The following is a 20054-nucleotide window of genomic DNA, read 5'->3' on the forward strand; positions in this document are numbered from 1 at the left end:
GTCCTGGGGTGGCGTTGTTGTTGTGGGTGATGCCATGTACGTTTTTGGGGTTATTTTTGTTTTGTATTTGGCGACAGTGGAGGTTAACCAATCAGCACAAGCGTTATACTATTTACATTTATTTTTCTTATCGTTAACAACTACAGGGAGCTTGCGTCGAAACAGGTCGAGGCTTTTACAAAAATGGACCTTATCACGACGCATGCTCGCTTCCTAGCTCGTGATTGGTTAGATATCTACAAAACATCGAAAACAAAGTACACTGAAAGAGTTTGTAACTTAGTACAACTGAGTCGTTTAAAGTTCGTTATAAGTTTAAAACCAATACTTCCATACCACATAACATTAGACAGCTTGTAATTACTCAATTTCTTTTAACAATTGATTACACTTGATTAGCACAACAGACCTATTTTTTAAGATTCAATTTTTTTTTATTATTTTAAAGTTCCTAAGATCTCCATTTGACCAGCTCTAGTATAGTAGAGTACGATTTTTCGTATGTTTTTGTTTGGTGTATTAATTTTTTTATTTATAAATGGTTGTTTGCGGTTTGCCAATTTGCGTACTGTAAAAGAAAAACCAAACCACAATTAAATCTGTAGCGAACGCTAAACCATGCACCATCGAAAATCATGCCATCTAAATATCGACCATCGGGAGGCATCGGCGTCCAACTAGAGATGTTACTGAATAAAATACGGTTTGTTTTAATGTTTTTAAATGGGACGTGTTTTTTTGTTTTAATTTTTTGTTTTTTTAATTTAACAAAATGATTTGTTCTAATCTGATGTATTCAAAATTTTGAGGTTATGATAGTAGTTCAAATTCAAACCCAAAGATGGCGCTACTGCAAATTTTAATATTGTTGAGATTTTTAAAGAAATTTTGACTTTGTTAAACAATAAATACTTGCTAATTTACGACAAAATCTTTAAACGACAAAAAAAATTGGTCTTTCGACAGAATTCCCCTCTTTTTTTTGACCACTGGCGTAAATTAACCCTCTCGCAGCTTTTTTGACCTAATAAGTTATTCAGTTTATCATTTTTTTGGTTCTTCAGTTTTCGAATTGCAATTTTTCGAATTAAAATTTTTCCAGTTTTCAGTTTTTAATTTTTCGGTTTTTTTATTTTTGATTTCTTCAAATTTTCGATTTTCAGTTTTTGGTTTCGGTTTTTATTATGTATATTTTTACAATTATCGTTTCTTAAATTTTTTGATTTGCAATTTTTCAATTTTCTTTTTAAATTAATTTTTCGTTTCGGTTTCTCATTTTCATTATTTTTTCAGTTTTTCAATGTGCTGATTTTATAATTTTTCTTTCTTCAGTGTGAAAATTTTCAGGTTTTTTATTTTTCAATATTTTGATTTGTAATTTTTCGATTTTAAATTTCTGGAATGTTCAGTTTTTAATTTTTCAATTTTTCGATTTGAAATTTTTCTTTCCAGTTTTTTATTTTCTACGTTTTTACAATTTTTCGATTTTTCAGTGTTTCTGCGATTTTGTAATTTTTTGTTTTTTCCATCTCCATTTTTTCAATTTTTCTGTTCTTCAATTTTTCGATTTGCAATTTTTCAATTTTTCTTTGTTTCGTTTCTTCAGTTCTTCATGATTGGTAACGATTCGAATTTTCATTTTTAAATTTTTTCAGTTTTTTCGATTTTCCCACTTTCGAATGTTTCAGTTTTTAAATTTTCAATTTTTCGACTTATAATTTCAATTTTTATTAATAAAATTTTTCAGTTTTTCAAATTTTCAATTTTTCGATTTGTAATTTTTCGTTTCAGTTTCTCATTTTCTTTATTTTTTCAATTTTTCAGATATTCACTATTCTGATTTTGTAATTTTTTTGTGTGTAAAAATTTTCCAGTTTTTGTATTTTTCAATATTTCGCTTTGTAATTTTTCAAATTTGCAAGTTTAAATTTTTTAGTTTTTGAATTTTTAGATTTTATAATTTTTTAATTTAAAATTTCTTCAGGTTTCAGTTTTTAATTTTCCAATTTTTTTGAATCGTCAAATTTTCGATTTGCAATTTTTCGTTTCAGTTTTTTCAATCCCGGTTTTTTTATTTTTTGTTTCTTCAATTTTTCGATTTCCAATTTTTCACTTTTTCGTTTTTTTTTTTGTTTCCATTTACGATTTGTAACTATTTGAATTTTCATTTTTTAATAATTCAGTTTTCCGATTTTCCAACTTTCAGATGTTTCACTTTTTAGATTTTGCAATTTTTAATAATTAAATTTTTGGATTTTTCACTTTTTCGTTTCGGTTTCCCATTTTCCACATTTTTTCAATTTTTCGGTTTGATTTTATCGTTTTTCTTTTTTTAATGTGAAAATTTTTAATTTTTGGATTTTTCATTATTTTTATTTGTAAGTTTCGAGTTTTCAAGTTAAAATTTTTCTTGTCCAATTTTTAGATTTTGTAATTTTTCGATTTAAAATTTCCAGTTTTCATTTTTTAATTTTTCAGTTTTTCGATTCGTCAAATTTTCGATTTGCAATTTTTCTTTTCAGTTTTTTATTTTCAACATTTTTCCAATTTTTGCGATTCTTTAGTGGTTTTTTTGTTTTTTCAATTTTACAATTTGTAACTATTGGAAATTTCATTTTCAAAATTTTCATTTTTTCAATTGTCCAACTCTTAAATGTTTTAGTTTTTAAATTTTGCAATTTTTCGATTTACAATTTCCAATTTTTATTTATTAAATTTTTCAGTTTTTCAAATTTTCAATTTTTAGATTTGTAATTTTACGTTTCAGTTTCTCATTTTCTTATTTTTTTAAATTTTTCGGTTTTCCAATGTTCTGATTTTCTAATTTTTTTTTAATGCAAAAATTTTCCAATTTTTGTATTTTTCAATATTTCAGTTTGTAATTTTTCAATATTTCAGTTTGTAATTTTTCAAATTTTCAAGTTTAAATTTTTTAGATTTTATAATTTTTTGATTTAAAATTTCTAGTTAAAATTTTTCTCGTCCAATTTTTAGATTTTGTAATTTTTTGATTTAAAATTTTCCGAGTTTTCAATTTTTCGATTCGTCAAATTTTCGATTTGCAATTTTTCGTTTCAGTTTTCTCAATGCCATTTTTCTTTATTTTTCGTTTCTTCAATTTTTCGAATTGCAATTTTTCAATTTTTCGTTTTTGTTTCTTCAATTTTACGATTTGTAACTATTCAAATTTTCATTTTTTAATTTTTCAGTTTTCCGATTTTCCAACTTTCAGAAGTTTCACTTTTTAGATTTTGCAATTTTTCGTTTTGTAATTTCACGAGTTTTCAATTTTTAATAATTAAATTTTTGGATTTTTCACTTTTTCGTTTGGGTTTTCCATTTTCAACATTTTTTCAATTTTTCGGTTTTTCAGCGTTTTGATTTTATCGTTTTTCTTTTTTCAATGTGAAAATTTTTAATTTTTGGAATTTTGCAATATTTTTCATTTGTAAGTTTCGAGTTTTCAAGTTAAAATTTGTCTTGTCCAATTTTTAGAATTTGTAATTTTTCGATTTAAAATTTCCCGAGTTTTCAGTTTTTAGTTTTTCAATTTTCTTTTCAGTTTTTTATTTTCAACATTTTTCCAATGTTTCCAATTTTTAATAATTAAATTTTTGGATTTTTCACTTTTTCGTTTCGGTTTTCCATTTTCCACATTTTTTCAATTTTTCGATTTTTCAGTGTTTTGATTTTATCGTTTTTCTTTTTTTTTTTTTGTGTAAATTTTTAATTTTTGGGTTTTTCAATAATTTTATTTGTAAGTTTCGAGTTTTCAAGTTAAAATTTTTCTTGTCCAATTTTTAGATTTTGTAATTTTTCGATTTAAAATTTCCCGAGTTTTCAGTTTTTAATTTTTCAATTTTTCGATTCGTCAAATTTTCGGCTTGCAATTTTTCTTTTCAGTTTTTTACTTTTTACATTTTTCCAATTTTTGTGATTTTTTAGTATTGCAATTTTATTATTTTTTGTTTTTTCAATTTTACAATTTGTAACTATTCGAAATTTCATTTTAAAAATTTCCAGTTTGTCGATTTTCCAACTTTTGAATGTTTCAGTTTTTAAATTTTGCAATTTTTCGATTTACAATTTCCGGAGTCTTCAATTTTTATTTATCAAAATTTTCAGTTTTTCAAATTTTCAATTTTTAGATTTGTAATTTTTCGTTTCGGTTTCTCGTTTTAATTTTTCCAATTTTTCGGTTTTTCGCTGTTCTAGTTTTAAAATGTTTCTTTTTTTGAGTGTAAAAATTTTCCAATTTTTGTATTTTTCAATATTTCGATTTGTAATTTTTCAAATTTTCAAGTCTAAATTTTTCAAAATTTGAATTTTTAGATGTTATAATTTTTTTATTTAAAATTTCGTGAGTTTGCAGTTTTTAATTTTTCAATTTTTTGAATCGTCTAATTTTCGATTTGCAATTTTTCGTTTTAAGTTTTTTATTTTCTACATTTTTCGATTTTTCAGTGTTGTAATTTTAGAATTTTGTTTTTTCAATCCCATTTTTTGTTCGTTCCTTGAATTTTTCAATTTTTCATTTTTTTTGTTTCCTCAATTTTACGATTTGTAATTATTGCAATTCTAAATTTTAATTTTTCAGTTTTTCGATTTGTAATTTCACGAGTTTTCAATTTTTTATAATTAAATTTTTGGATTTTTCACTTTTTCGTTTCGGTGTCGTTTTCCACATTTTTTCAATTTTCCAATTTTTCAGTGTTTTGATTTTATAGTTTTTCTTTTTTTAATGTGAAAATTTTTCTTTTCCAATTTTGGATTTTGTAATTTTTCGGTTTAAAATTTCCTGAGTTTTCAGTTTTTGGATTCGTCAAATTTTCGATTTACAATTTTTTATTTTCTACATTTTTCCAATTTTTGCGATTTCTTAGTGTTGCAATTTTATAATTTTTTGTTTTTTCAATCTCGATTTCTTCAGTTTTTCATTTTTTTTGGTTTTTCAATTTTACGATTTGTAACTATTCGAATTTTCATTTTAAAAATATTCAGTTTTTCGATTTTCCTACTTTGGAATGTTTCACTTTCTAGATTTTGTAATTTTTCGTTTTCGTTTCTCGTTTTCTTAATTTTTTCAATTTTTCGGGTTTTCACTGTTCTGATTTTAAAATGTTTCTTTTTTGAGTGTAAAAATTTTCCAATTTTTGTATTTTTCAATATTTCGATTTGTAATTTTTCAAATTTTCAAGTTTAAATTTGTCAGTTTTTGAATTTTTAGATTTTAAAATTTCTGGAGTTTTCAGTTTTTAATTTTTCAATTGTTTGAATCGTCAAATTTTCGATTTGCAATTTTTCGTTTCAGTTTTTTATTTTCTACATTTTTAAATTTTTTGTTTCTTCAATTTTTCGATTTGCAATTTTTCAATTTTTCATTTTTTTTGTTTCTTCAATTTTACGATTTGTAACTACATATACGAATTTTCATTTTTTAATTTTTCAGTTTTCGATTTTCCAACTTTCAATGTTGCAGTTTTTCGAGTTTACAGTTTTTGTTACTTGAAATTGAAATAATATATTTAATGTAAGTTGTGGAGATGACGTCATCTTATTGTTGACAGGGATGTTAATCAAATTTTGGTTACCGTTGTATTGTCCAGTAGTTTCTGAGATTGTCTGTCAAATAAAAATTCGGACAGACTTAGAAATCATGAAACGTCGAGAAAACATAAAAGTAGCCAGTCGTCCAATGAACTTGATTACAATATAGAGAAAAAACCGTTTTAAAACAAAAAACCCGAACCCATTTCATAAAAAACGCTTTTTTAACATCTCTAGATCCAACGTTATCATATACCACACTGCGGCTACGTGAAAGCGGCTTGTTTGCGTGTAAACCCGGCTTCAGCGTTGCCAACCTGGACGCCGACGCAGTTCTAGGGGTGCATGCACGCTCACAATTTTCCCCATCGCGAAATAAAAACCATCTCATGTCCACAGCGCATGCACTCACACTTCAAGACTTACGTTGCTGCGTTCTCGTTAACGTCAAGCGTAGCAGCAACGCAGCGCAGCCGTGTCTCAGTAATGTGAACTCTAGCTTGAAATGCGTGAGAATGAAACAAAGAAAAAAATCGAAAATGATGAGGGGCGGGGGCGGGGGAGACTCGGGGGCGGTGGGGACTTCTCTACGACAGAAAGACAGACAGAAGCCACTTTACATCAAAACACAAATTTGGTTTTAATTACCGAATATCGTAGCGACAGGTTACATGAAGTTCACTATGGAAGAGAAATGAGATTTTAAAAAGATGATCGTTTCGTGTGGTGTTTTAATAATGTGTGTACGTGTAACTAGAGAAAAACTTTACTTACTGACAATGATAATTAATATGACCAAACCGATTATTCCCATGATTATCATCATCTGTGGGAGGAAAGAGAGCGTCAGTTTGTGGTTTGGTTTGGGCCGAGGTGTTTCGGCCGATACTCACCTTCAGGTTCTGCAACCAGAATTTTCGCTTTAGTTTGCCGGCCTGTTGTTCAAACTGGGAGGCTCCTTGCTGCAGCGCATCTGGAAATACCGAGTTATTAGTGGCCATGTATCTAACTTGTTTTAATAACTATGGTTTTTCACAGTAAAATCCCGTTGTCGAAATAAGTCTACACATATTAAGAAAAAAAAGGCAAAATGTAGCCCCGCCCACCCGCCCTGTCTCAATTGTGATGGGTTTTTTATTCGTTGTGAGCCAAGAGGGCGGAGCTTAATTGCAGAATCTTATTTTTCATTCGTTGTCAGATCGAAGAGCGGAACCTAATTGCAAAATCGATACTTTCCTGCAAAAATTTACCATTTTTAAATTGTGGAACGTTAGCGAGACAGGATTGACTTGGTGAAAAAGCAAGTCTTCAAAAAGACCGTAATAATCTGAATACTGAAGTAAAAAAGATGATAAGGAAATAATAATAAAATTGACAAGGTCAGCGACACTATAAACCAAAAAACAGAGTAGTATCCTAGAACTAGTCTCCACTGCAGCAGAATACGAAACGTGCCAAAGTGTGTCTCTGTTAAATTATTAATAATTTGTTTATTTGAAATTTGTCAAATAGTGACCTCCAGAAGAAAACTTTTGGTTCGGAAAGTTAAGCTTTTTCGTTCGTGGGATAGTACTGGGTCCAGATTGGGCCTTTGTGGGACACCACATTTTTTGGACATAGATGGTAAATTCCAAGTAGGAGTAATTTATTTTTCATATACAGTTGCTGAATATTAGTGTATTTTTTCTACATTTTTTGTTCTTTCAGTTTAAATTTTTTAATTTTTCGTTTCTTCAATTTTTCAGTGTTGCGATATTATAATTTTCCTTTTATCAGTAAAAAATTTTCAATTTTTGGATTCATCAATACTTCGATTTGTAATTTTTTGAGTTTTCACATTAAAATTTTTCAATTTTTCAACTTTTAAATTTTGTACTTTTTCGATTAAAATTTCTTGAGTGTTCAGTTTTTAATTTTTCAAGTTTTCAATTCTTCAAATTTTCGATTAGCATTTTTTCGTTTCAGGTTTTTATTTGCTATATTTTTCCATTTTTTCGATATTTTAGTGTTGAGATTTTATAATTTTTTGTTGTTTCAATCTAAATTTTTTAATTTTTCGTTTCTTCAATTTTTCAGTGTTGCGAGTTTATAATTTTTGGTTTTGTCAATGATCTGATTTTATAATTTTGCTTTTATCAGTAAAACATTTTCAATTTTTGGATTCATCAATACTTCGATTTGCAATTTTTTGAGTTTTCACGTTAAAATTTTTCAATTTTTCAACCTTTAGATTTTGTACTTTTTCGATTAAAATTTCTTGAGTGTTCAGTTTTTAATTTTTCAAGTTTTCAATTCTTCAAATTTTCGATTAGCATTTTTTCGTTTCAGGTTTTTATTTGCTACATTTTTACAATTTTTCGATATTTTAGTGTTGAGATTTTATAATTTTTTGTTGTTTCAATCTAAATTTTTTAATTTTTCGTTTCTTCAATTTTTCAGTGTTGCGAGTTTATAATTTTTTGTTTTTTCAATGATCTGATTTTATAATTTTTTTTTATCAGTAAAAAATTTTCAATTTTTGGATTCATCAATACTTCGACTTGTAATTTTTTGTTTTCACGTTTAAATTTTTCAAATTTTCAATTTTCAGATTTTGTACTTTTTCGATTAAAATTTCTTGGGTGTTCAGTTTTTAATTTTTCAATTTTTCACTTTTCAAATTTTCGATTTGCAATTTTTCGCTTCAGTTTTTTATTTTCTACATTTTTACAATTTTTAGATTGTTCAGTGTTGAGATTTTATAATTTTTTGTTGTTTCAATTTAAATTTTTTAATTTTTCGTTTCTTCAATTTTTCAGAGTTGCGAGTTTACAATTTTTTGTTTTTTCAATGATCTGATTTTATAATTTTTTTTTATCAGTAAAAAATTTTCAATTTTTGGATTCATCAATACTTCGACTTGTAATTTTTTGTTTTCACGTTTAAATTTTTCAAATTTTCAATTTTCAGATTTTGTACTTTTTCGATTAAAATTTCTTGGGTGTTCAGTTTTTAATTTTTCAATTTTTCACTTTTCAAATTTTCGATTTGCAATTTTTCGCTTCAGTTTTTTATTTTCTACATTTTTACAATTTTTAGATTGTTCAGTGTTGCGATTTTATAATTTTTTGTTTTTTCAATCTTAATTTTTTCAGTTTTTCGTTTTTACAATTTTTCGATTTACAATTTTTCATTTTTTTTGTTTCGTCAATTTTACGATTTGGAACCATTCGAATTTTCATTTTAAAATTTTTCAGTTTTCGATTTTCCAACGTTTGCAATTTTTCGATTTGTTATTTCACGAGTTTCCAATTTTGAATAATTAAATTTTTCGATTTGCAATTTTTCGTTTCAGGTTTTTTATTTGCTTTATTTTTACAATTTTTCGATTTTTTAGTGTCGAGATTTTATAATTTTTTGTTGTTTCAATGATCTGATTTTATAATTTTTCTTATCAGTGAAAAATTTTAAATTTTTGGATTTATCAAAACTTCGATTTGTAATTTTTTGAGTTTTCACGTTAAAATTTTTCAATTTTTCAACTTTTAGGTTTTGTACTTTTTCGATTAAAATTTTTTGGTTGTTCAGTTTTTAATTTTTCAATTTTTCGACTCTTCAAATTTTCGATTTGCAATTTTTCGCTTCAGTTTTTTATTTTCTACATTTTTACAATTTTTAGATTGTTCAGTGCTGCGATTTTATAATTTTTTTGTTTTTTCAATCTTAATTTTTGCAGTTTTTCGTTTTTACAATTTTTCGATTTACAATTTTTCATTTTTTTTTGTTTCGTCAATTTTACGATTTGGAATTCTTCGAATTTTCATTTTAAAATTTTTCAGTTTTCGATTTTACAACTTTTGCAATTTTTCGATTTGTTATTTCAGGAGTTTCCAATTTTGAATAATTAAATTTTTCGTTTCGGTTTCTCCTTTTCTTAATTTTTTCAATTTTTCAAATCTTTGTTTCTTGCATCTTACGATTGTGCTTTTTTTGCTACTTTACAATTTTCGATTTTTCAATTTTTAGATATTTTCATTTTTCGATTTTTTATTTTTTCCGTTTCTGTAATTGTTCGATTCGAAATATTGACAGTTTTCAGTTTGAAATTTTTCAGTTCGTTTTATCGATTTTTCGAGATTTCACTTTTTTCGCCCGTTCAATCAGCAGTTTTTTGTTTCAAATTTTTCCATTTTCGAATTTTTGTTTCTTCAGTTTTGCAATTTTTCCATTTATCTGTTTTTCGATTTTTTAATTTTCTCGTTTTTGCAACTTTTTGATTTTTTAATTTCTCAATTTTTGATTTTTTCTGGGTTTCTTATATTTTTGGATTAGAATTATTAGAAGATTAAGAAATTTTTAAAAGTTTTTCAGTTACATGATCAGAGTTTCGATTTTTCACTTTTTCCCGTTATTCAATTTTTCGATTTGCAATTATTCATTTTTTTTTGTTTCGTCAATTTTACGATTTGTAACTATTGGATTTTTTTTTATTTATCAGTTTTTTGATTTTCCAACTTTTGGATGTTTCAGTTTTTAAATTTTGCAATTTTTCGATTTGTAATTTGACGAGTTTCCAATTTTTAATAATTAAATTTTTCGATTTTTCAATTGTTCATTTTGGTTTCTCGTGTTCTTAATAGTTATAGTTTTTAACATTTTTCACTTTCTCAATTTTAAGATTTTAGAGTTTTTCTATTTTTCAGTTACATATTCGATTTTACATTTTTCAATGTTTCGATTTTTAATTTTTCGATTTTCTAATTTTTCGATTTTCCAGAATTAAAAAAAAAATTCATAAGTTTTTTTTGAGTCAGTCAACAAAGAAATTGCATTATTTATAATTTTCTATTATTATCCTGGTTTAATAATTTTGGTAGATATCTGTTCTGTAGGTTTATTTATGAAAGTCTGGATGTCAAAGGGAAAAATCAAGGCGGATTCATAAACCACAGGTAAAGGAGTATGTTATTTTATAAAATTTAAATGACTTTTACTTAAAAAAATTGAGAGGCCGTTATCTACGTATTACTCTTACATAGGTTTGGAAAGTAAACATATACAGGTGTTCAAAAAATGTCGCACCAACTCAACAATATACGATTAAATTCGCTAGTCTAGTTCGAGAAAAATCGATACTTTCCTACAAAAATTTACCATTTTCAAATTATAAAACGTCAACGGCAACGTAACGGCGAAAGTTAAAAGTAAGACCTTTAGTGTAAACGAGACAGGATTATCTGACTTAGTGAGAAAGCAAGTTTTCAAAAAACCGTAATAATCTGAATTCTGAAGTAAAAAAGATGAAAGGGTCAGCGACACTATGAATCAAAAAAAGAGTAGTGTCCTAGAACTAGTCTCCACTGCAGCAGAATACGAAACGTGCCACCACATTTTTTGGACATAGATGGTAAATTCCATACAAGTAGGAATAATTTGTTTTTTCACTAGCAGCCATGCCGCATGCAAATGTCGACTCATTTAGAGGTAGCAAATTCAACTTTTGCGACCACCGGTTTAAAAAGAAAAATTGAGGTTATGTACGCAATATTTGATGTGATTATTTCTTAAAAAATGAACAAATGTGTGCTACAAACATTACTTGAGTATACGCATGGTAGTTGGTAGACGGTAGAAGATAAAATGATTGACTCAGCGACGGTTTTCTTTGTGTTGAAGATTTAGATTAAGTTTGATTAGAAATCAAAACAAATTCATGTTGCGTCAAAAAATTTAACGTTTATTTTTTCAGTTTATTGTCTTATGGTTTCTACTAGTGAAAAAAATAGTATATTAACCACGGTTGCAAAGCCACTTCTAGACCTCGCGCTTCAGAGCCCTCGACGCTGCGCGTCTCGGGTTCTAATTTGCGCTCGGTCTAGAATGCTTGGCTCTGCAACCTTGGCTAATAATATACTATTTTCGTATACAGTTGCTGAATATTAGTGTATTTTTCTTACCTATATTTCTCTTTTATGAGGGACTGAGTTAATAATTTTACAAATTATTTTTTATTTAATTCTCATGTCTAGTATAATGCGTCAACAATTTTTTTTTTAATGAACTTTCGATCGAATTAAATAGGATTCTATAATTCAGTTTTTGTGTAACGATCTCGTTTGTGCGATTTTTCATAGCTTTCGACAGAAGTGATTGCTGGTTGTTCAGGAAATTAGAATCCTTTGACTTCTCGGAGAGCTAAATATCATTTCTGGAATCATACTTAGATAAACGATCTCTTTTTGTGAAGATTAATGGTTTTAAACCCCAACTATTTATTCAAGAAAGTGGAGTTCCTCAAGGTCTATCTTGGGACTATTATTGTTTGGTGTATTGATTAATGACGTTGTTGGCGTAACTTCCTATATTTGCAAAAAATATTGATGTATTGTGTATCGCTAATAATGTATAAAATTAGGAACATTTCATTTATTGTACAATGAAGATGATTTTGATGTCAGATTTTGACTTGAATGTGTTTTTGGAGCAATTGTTAATCGAGTGTGGTTTCATAACATGCGGCGTTCAGAATTTACAAAGTACGGCGTTCGTAGTTCGGAATCTACAAAATACGGTATCCGTCGTTTATAAAGTACAGCGTCCAATATTTATAAATTAAGAATTACTTCGAAAATTACCACCAAAAATTATGTTCTGGTTAGAGTTTTACCGTCTATATGATATTCTTAAAATACATGTAAAATTTGACAACAATCAGTTCAGTAGTTTGGGAGATTAATAATTATCTAAATAAAAACTCCAAACAGACCGCAGACAGAAGACAAACAGACAGGCGGAAACGGGTTATGAAACATCAAAAAAACCTGAAAGTAGCCATTCGCCGGATGGCCTAACTTATGCTCGGGAAGTAAAAAGAAGTTGTTGTCAATTCCGGAAAACCGAAGGTCTAAAGTGAAAACTATAATGATTTTACACTGTTTTTTTTGGTATTAATTTAGCAGTCAAAATTTTAAACTTCTGTTAATCAAATTTGTTTGAAAAGAAAAAGTTAATGTTACATCCATGAAAACTAAAAGCGATAAATTACACTCATGTGTAAAGCTAAAAATATTAAACAGGTATGAATTTTGAGTTATTTACACAGAACTTCCCTCGCCCTCGACGTACTGACCAAGAAATCCTTTTTCTTTAAAAATGATGTATATATTTATGATAAACTCTATAAATTAAAAAATATAGATAACAGGAAAAGTGCTTCTAACCTACCCTACCTTTGGTTTACAGTTGGGGGAGAAATCAAGGCGGATTTATAAATCACAAGTATAGGAGAATGTTAGTTTATAATATTTTTCAATATTTCGATTCTTCAAATTTTCAGTTTGCAATTTTCGTTTCAGTTTTTTATTTTCTACATTTTTACAATTTTTACATTTTTCATTGTTGTGATTTTATTAATTTTTTGTTTTTTCAATGATCTGATTTTATAATTTTTCATTTTTCAGTAAAAAATTAGAGTTTTTTCGATTTGTAATTTTTTGGTTTTCACGTTTAAATTTTCCAATTTTTCAGTTTTTAGATGCTGTAATTTTTCGATTTAAAATTTCTTGAGTTTTCAGTTTTTAATTTTTGAATTTTTCGATTCTTCAAATTTCGATTTTCAATTGGAATTTTCATTTTAAAATTGTTCAGTTTTTCGATTTTCCAGTGTTTGGATGTTTGGGTTTTGGATTCTGCAATTTTCGATTTTTAATTTCACGAGTTTTCAATTTTTAATTATTAGATTTTTCGATTTTTCACTTTTTCGTTTCTGTTTCTCATTCTCCACATTTTTTCAATTTTTCGGTTTTTCGGTGTTCTGATTTTATCATTTTTCTTTTTTTAATGTGAAAATTTTTAATTTTTGGATTTTTCGATATTTATATTTGTAATTTTCCAGTTTTCAAGTTGAAATTTTTCAGTTTTCAGTTTTTAATTTTTCAATTTCTCGATTCTTCAAATTTTCGATTTGCAATTTTTCGTTTCAGTTTTTTATTTTCTACATTTTAACAATTTTTCGATTTTTTAGTGTTGAGATTTTATAATTTTTTGTTGTTGCAGTCTAAATTTTTTAATTTTTCGTTTCTTCAATTTTTCAGTTTTTCAGTGTTGCGATATTATAATTTTTTGTTTTTTCAATGATCTGATTTTATAATCTATATTTATCAGTAAAAAATTTTCAATTTTTGGATTCATCAATACTTCGATTTGTAATTTGTTGAGTTTTCACTTTAAAATTTTTCAATTTTTAGATTTTGTACTTTTTCAATCAAAATTTCTTGAGTGTTCAGTTTTTAATTTTTCAATTTCTCGATTCTTCAAATTTTCGATTTGCAATTTTTCGTTTCAGTTTTTTATTTGCTACATTTTTACAAATTTTCGATTTTTTAGTGTTGAGATTTTATAATTTTTTGTTGTTTCAATCTAAATTTTTTAATTTTTCGTTTCTTCAATTTTTCAGTGTTGCGATCTTATAATTTTTTGTTTTTTCAATGATCTGATTTTATAATTTTTCTTTTATCAGTAAAAAAATTTCAATTTTTGGATTCATCGGTACTTCGATTTGTAATTTTTTGAGTTTTCACGTTAAAATTTTTCAATTTTTCAACTTTAAGATTTTGTACTTTTTCGATTAAAATTTCTTGAGTGTTCAGTTTTTAATTTTTCAAGTTTTCGATTCTTCAAATTTTCGATTTGCAATTTTGCGTTTCAGGTTTTTATTTGCTACATTTTTACAATTTCTCGATTTTTTAGTGTTGAGGTTTTATAATTTTTTGTTGTTTCAATCTAAATTTTTTAATTTTTCGTTTCTTCAATTATTCAGTGTTGCGATTTTATAATTTTTTGTTTTTTGTTTTTTCAAATTTTTATCAGTAAAAAATTTTCAATTTTTGGATTCATCAATACTTCGATTTGTAATTTTTTGAGTTTTCCCGTTAAAATTTTTCAATTTTTAGATTTTGTACTTTTTCGATTAAAGTTTCTTGGGTGTTCAGTTTTTAATTTTTCAAGTTTTCGATTCTTCAAATTTTCGATTTGCAATTTTTCGTTTCAGGTTTTTATGTGCTACATTTTTACAATTTTTCGATTTTTAGTGTTGAGTTTTTATAATTTTTTGTTGTTTCAATCTAAATTTTTTAATTTTTCGTTTCTTCAATTTTTCAGTGTTGCGATTTTATAAATTTTTGTTTTTTCAATGATCTGATTTTATAATCTATATTTATCAGTAAAAAAATTTCAATTTTTGGATTCATCAATACTTCGATTTGTAATTTTTTGAGTTTTCACATTAAAATTTTTCAATTTTTCAACTTTTAGATTTTGTACTTTTTCGATTAAAATTTCGTGAGTGTTCAGTTTTTAATTTTTCAAGTTTTCGATTCTTCAAATTTTCGATTTGCAATTTTTCGTTTCAGGTTTTTATTTGCTACATTTTTACAATTTTTCCATTTTTTAGTGTTGAGATTTTATAATTTTTTGTTGTTTCAATCTAAATTTTTTAATTTTTCGTTTCTTCAATTTTTCAGTGTTGCGATTTTATAATTTTTTGTTTTTTCAATGATCTGATTTTATAATTTTTCTTTTATCAGTAACAAATTTTCAATTTCTGGATTCATCAATACTTCGATTTGTAATTTTTTGAGTTGTCACGTTAAAATTTTTCAATTTTTCAACTTTTAGATTTTGTACTTTTTCGATTAAAATTTCTTGAGTGTTCAGTTTTTAATTTTTCAATTTCTCGATTCTTCAAATTTTCGATTTGCAATTTTTCGTTTCAGTTTTTTATTTGCTACATTTTTACAATTTTTCGATTTTTTAGTGTTGAGATTTTATAGTTTTTTGTTGTTTCAATCTAAATTTTTTAATTTTTCGTTTTTTCAATTTTTCAGTGTTTCGATTTTATAATTTTTTGTTCTTTCAATGATCTGATTTTATAATGTTTCTTCTATCAGTGAAAAAGTTTCAAGTTTTGGATTTATCAAAACTTCGATTTGTAATTTTTTGAGTTTTCACGTTTAAATTTTTCAATTTTTCAATTTTCAGATTTTGTACTTTTTCGATTAAAATTTCTTGGGTGTTTTTTCAATTTTTCGACTCTTCAAATTTTCGATTTGCAATTTTTCGCTTCAGTTTTTTATTTTCTACATTTTTACAATTTTTAGATTTTTCAGTGTTGCGATTTTATAATTTTTTGTTTTTTCAATCTTAATTTTTTCAGTTTTTCGTTTTTACAATTTTTCGATTTACGATTTTTCATTTTTTTTGTTTCGTCAATTTTACGATTTGGAACTAAGTATTCGAATTTTTATTTCAAAATTTTTCAGTTTTCGATTTTCCAACTTTTGCAATTTTTCGATTTGTTATTTCACGAGTTTCCAATTTTGAATAATTAAATTTTTCGTTTCGGTTTCTCCTTTTCTTATTTTTTTCAATTTTTCAAATCTTTGTTTCTTGAATTTTACGATTGTGCTTTTTTTGCTACTTGACAATTTTCGATTTTTCAATTTTTAGTTATTTTCATTTTTCGATTTTTTATTTTTTCCGTTTCTGTAATTGTTCGATTCGAAATATTGACAGTTTTCAGTTTGAAATTTTTCAGTTCGTTTTATCGATTTTTCGAGATTTCACTTTTTTCGCCCGTTCAATCAGCAGTTTTTTGTTTCAAATTTTTCCATTTTCGAATTTTTGTTTCTTCAGTTTTGCAATTTTTCCATTTATCTGTTTTTCGATTTTTTAATTTTCTCGTTTTTGCAACTTTTTGATTTTTTAATTTCTCAATTTTTGACTTTTTCTGGGTTTCTTATATTTTTGGATTAGAATTATTAGAAGATTAAGAAATTTTTAAAAGTTTTTCAGTTACATGATCAGAGTTTCGATTTTTCACTTTTTCCCGTTATTCAATTTTTCGATTTGCAATTATTCATTTTTTTTTGTTTCGTCAATTTTACGATTTGTAACTATTGGATTTTTTTTTATTTATCAGTTTTTTGATTTTCCAACTTTTGGATGTTTCAGTTTTTAAATTTTGCAATTTTTCGATTTGTAATTTGACGAGTTTCCAATTTTTAATAATTAAATTTTTCGATTTTTCAATTGTTCATTTTGGTTTCTCGTGTTCTTAATAGTTATAGTTTTTAACATTTTTCACTTTCTCAATTTTAAGATTTTAGAGTTTTTCTATTTTTCAGTTACATATTCGATTTTACATTTTTCAATGTTTCGATTTTTAATTTTTCGATTTTCTAATTTTTCGATTTTCCAGAATTAAAAAAAAAATTCATAAGTTTTTTTTGAGTCAGTCAACAAAGAAATTGCATTATTTATAATTTTCTATTATTATCCTGGTTTAATAATTTTGGTGGATATCTGTTCTGTAGGTTTATTTATGAAAGTCTGGATGTCAAAGGGAAAAATCAAGGCGGATTCATAAACCACAGGTACAGGAGTATGTTATTTTATAAAATTTAAATGACTTTTACTTAAAAAAATTGAGAGGCCGTTATCTACGTATTACTCCTACATAGGTTTGGAAAGTAAACATATACAGGTGTTCAAAAAATGTCGCACCAACTCAACAATATACGATTAAATTCGCTAGTCTAGTTCGAGAAAAATCGATACTTTCCTACAAAAATTTACCATTTTCAAATTATAAAACGTCAACGGCAACGTAACGGCGAAAGTTAAAAGTAAGACCTTTAGTGTAAACGAGACAGGATTATCTGACTTAGTGAGAAAGCAAGTTTTCAAAAAACCGTAATAATCTGAATTCTGAAGTAAAAAAGATGAAAGGGTCAGCGACACTATGAATCAAAAAAAGAGTAGTGTCCTAGAACTAGTCTCCACTGCAGCAGAATACGAAACGTGCCACCACATTTTTTGGACATAGATGGTAAATTCCATACAAGTAGGAATAATTTGTTTTTCGTATACAGTTGCTGAATATTAGTGTATTTTTCTTACCTATATTTCTCTTTTATGAGGGACTGAGTTAATAATTTTACAAATTATTTTTTATTTAATTCTCATGTCTAGTATAATGCGTCAACAATTTTTTTTTTAATGAACTTTCGATCGAATTAAATACGATTCTATAATTCAGTTTTTGTGAAACGATGTCGTTTGTGGCGATTTTGCATAACTTCCGACAGAACTGATTGCTCGTTGTTCAGGAAATTAGAATCCTTTGACTTCTCGGAGAGCTAAATATCATTTCTGGAATCATACTTAGATAAACGATCTCTTTTTGTGAAGATTAATGGTTTTAAATCCCAACTATTTATTCAAGAAAGTGGAGTTCCTCAAGGTCTATCTTGGGACTGTTATTGTTTGGTGTATTGATTAATGACGTTGTTGGCGTAACTTCCTATATTTGCAAAAAATATTGATGTATTGTGTATCGCTAATAATTTATAAAATTAGGAATATCTAATTTATTGTGCAATGAAGATGATTTTGATGTCAGATGTTGACTTGAATGTGTTTTTGGAGCAATTGTTAATCAAGTGTGATTTCATAACATGCGGCGTTCAGAATTTACAAAGTACGGCGTTCGTAGTTCGGAATCTACAAAATACGCTATCCGTCGTTTATGAAGTACAGCGTCCAACATTTATAAATTAAGAATTAATCCGACAATTACTACCAAAATTACATTCTGGTTAGAATTTTACCGTCTATATGATATTCTTAAATTACATGTAAAATTTGACAACAATCAGTTCAGTAGTTTGGGAGATTAATAATCACCTAGATAATAAAAACTCCAAACAGACCGCAGACAGGCGGAAACGGGTTATGAAACATCGAGAAAACCTGAAAGTAGCCATTCGCCGGATGGCCTAGCTTAGGCTCGGGAAGCAAAAAGAAGTTGTTGTCAATTCCGGAAAACCGAAGATCTAAAGTGAAAACTATAATGATTTTACAGTTTTTTTTTTTTGTATTAATTTAGCAGTCAAAATTTTAAACTTCTGTTAATCAATTTTGTTTGAAAAGAAAAAGTTTATGTCGCATCCATGAAAACTAAAAGCGATATATTACACTCATGTGTAAAGCTAAAAATATTAAATAGGTATATTATGAATTTTGAGTTATTTACACAGAACTTCCCTCGCCCTCGACGTGCTGACCAAGAAATCCTTTTTCTTTAAAAATGATGTATATATTTATGATAAACTCTATAAATTAAAAAATATAGATAACAGGAAAAGTGCTTCTAACCTACCCTACCTTTGGTTTACAGTTGGGGGAGAAATCAAGGCGGATTTATAAATCACAAGTATAGGAGAATGTTAGTTTATAATATTTTTCAATATTTCGATTCTTCAAATTTTCAGTTTGCAATTTTCGTTTCAGTTTTTTATTTTCTACATTTTTACAATTTTTACATTTTTCATTGTTGTGATTTTATTAATTTTTTGTTTTTTCAATGATCTGATTTTATAATTTTTCATTTTTCAGTAAAAAATTAGAGTTTTTTCGATTTGTAATTTTTTGGTTTTCACGTTTAAATTTTCCAATTTTTCAGTTTTTAGATGCTGTAATTTTTCGATTTAAAATTTCTTGAGTTTTCAGTTTTTAATTTTTGAATTTTTCGATTCTTCAAATTTCGATTTTCAATTGGAATTTTCATTTTAAAATTGTTCAGTTTTTCGATTTTCCAGTGTTTGGATGTTTGGGTTTTGGATTCTGCAATTTTCGATTTTTAATTTCACGAGTTTTCAATTTTTAATTATTAGATTTTTCGATTTTTCACTTTTTCGTTTCTGTTTCTCATTCTCCACATTTTTTCAATTTTTCGGTTTTTCGGTGTTCTGATTTTATCATTTTTCTTTTTTTAATGTGAAAATTTTTAATTTTTGGATTTTTCGATATTTATATTTGTAATTTTTCAGTTTTCAAGTTGAAATTTTTCAGTTTTCAGTTTTTAATTTTTCAATTTCTCGATTCTTCAAATTTTCGATTTGCAATTTTTCGTTTCAGTTTTTTATTTTCTACATTTTAACAATTTTTCGATTTTTTAGTGTTGAGATTTTATAATTTTTTGTTGTTGCAGTCTAAATTTTTTAATTTTTCGTTTCTTCAATTTTTCAGTTTTTCAGTGTTGCGATATTATAATTTTTTGTTTTTTCAATGATCTGATTTTATAATCTATATTTATCAGTAAAAAATTTTCAATTTTTGGATTCATCAATACTTCGATTTGTAATTTGTTGAGTTTTCACTTTAAAATTTTTCAATTTTTAGATTTTGTACTTTTTCAATCAAAATTTCTTGAGTGTTCAGTTTTTAATTTTTCAATTTCTCGATTCTTCAAATTTTCGATTTGCAATTTTTCGTTTCAGTTTTTTATTTGCTACATTTTTACAATTTTTCCATTTTTTAGTGTTGAGATTTTATAATTTTTTGTTGTTTCAATCTAAATTTTTTAATTTTTCGTTTCTTCAATTTTTCAGTGTTGCGATTTTATAATTTTTTGTTTTTTCAATGATCTGATTTTATAATTTTTCTTTTATCAGTAACAAATTTTCAAT

The 20054-nt window shown here is 26.1% G+C and overlaps 1 protein-coding gene across 3 annotated transcripts in view; it reads right to left on the reverse strand.

Moving 5' to 3' along the window:
• Positions 1-20054, reverse strand: part of LOC135140103 (neuronal synaptobrevin) — a 31527-nt gene that overhangs the window by 889 nt on the left and 10584 nt on the right. Inside the window, exons 3-6 of one of the 3 annotated variants that reach the window (XM_064070517.1) lie at positions 6441-6520; positions 6322-6373; positions 6196-6228; positions 104-568 (exon numbers count right to left, since the gene is read on the reverse strand). In XM_064070517.1, coding sequence (XP_063926587.1) covers positions 6215-6228; positions 6322-6373; positions 6441-6520 — 146 coding nt within the window. In that variant the 3' untranslated portion in view covers positions 104-568; positions 6196-6214. Of the gene's footprint in view, positions 1-103; positions 569-6195; positions 6229-6321; positions 6374-6440; positions 6521-20054 lie in introns of those variants that run through there. The other 2 variants (XM_064070518.1, XM_064070516.1) reach the window with 2 other exon arrangements.

This window comes from Zophobas morio, unplaced genomic scaffold, assembly GCF_036711695.1.
Source record: "Zophobas morio isolate AGI-343-1 ecotype UQ-CSIRO unplaced genomic scaffold, CSIRO_AGI_Zmor_V1 ptg000038l, whole genome shotgun sequence".
NCBI classification, from domain to species: Eukaryota; Metazoa; Arthropoda; class Insecta; order Coleoptera; family Tenebrionidae; genus Zophobas; species Zophobas morio.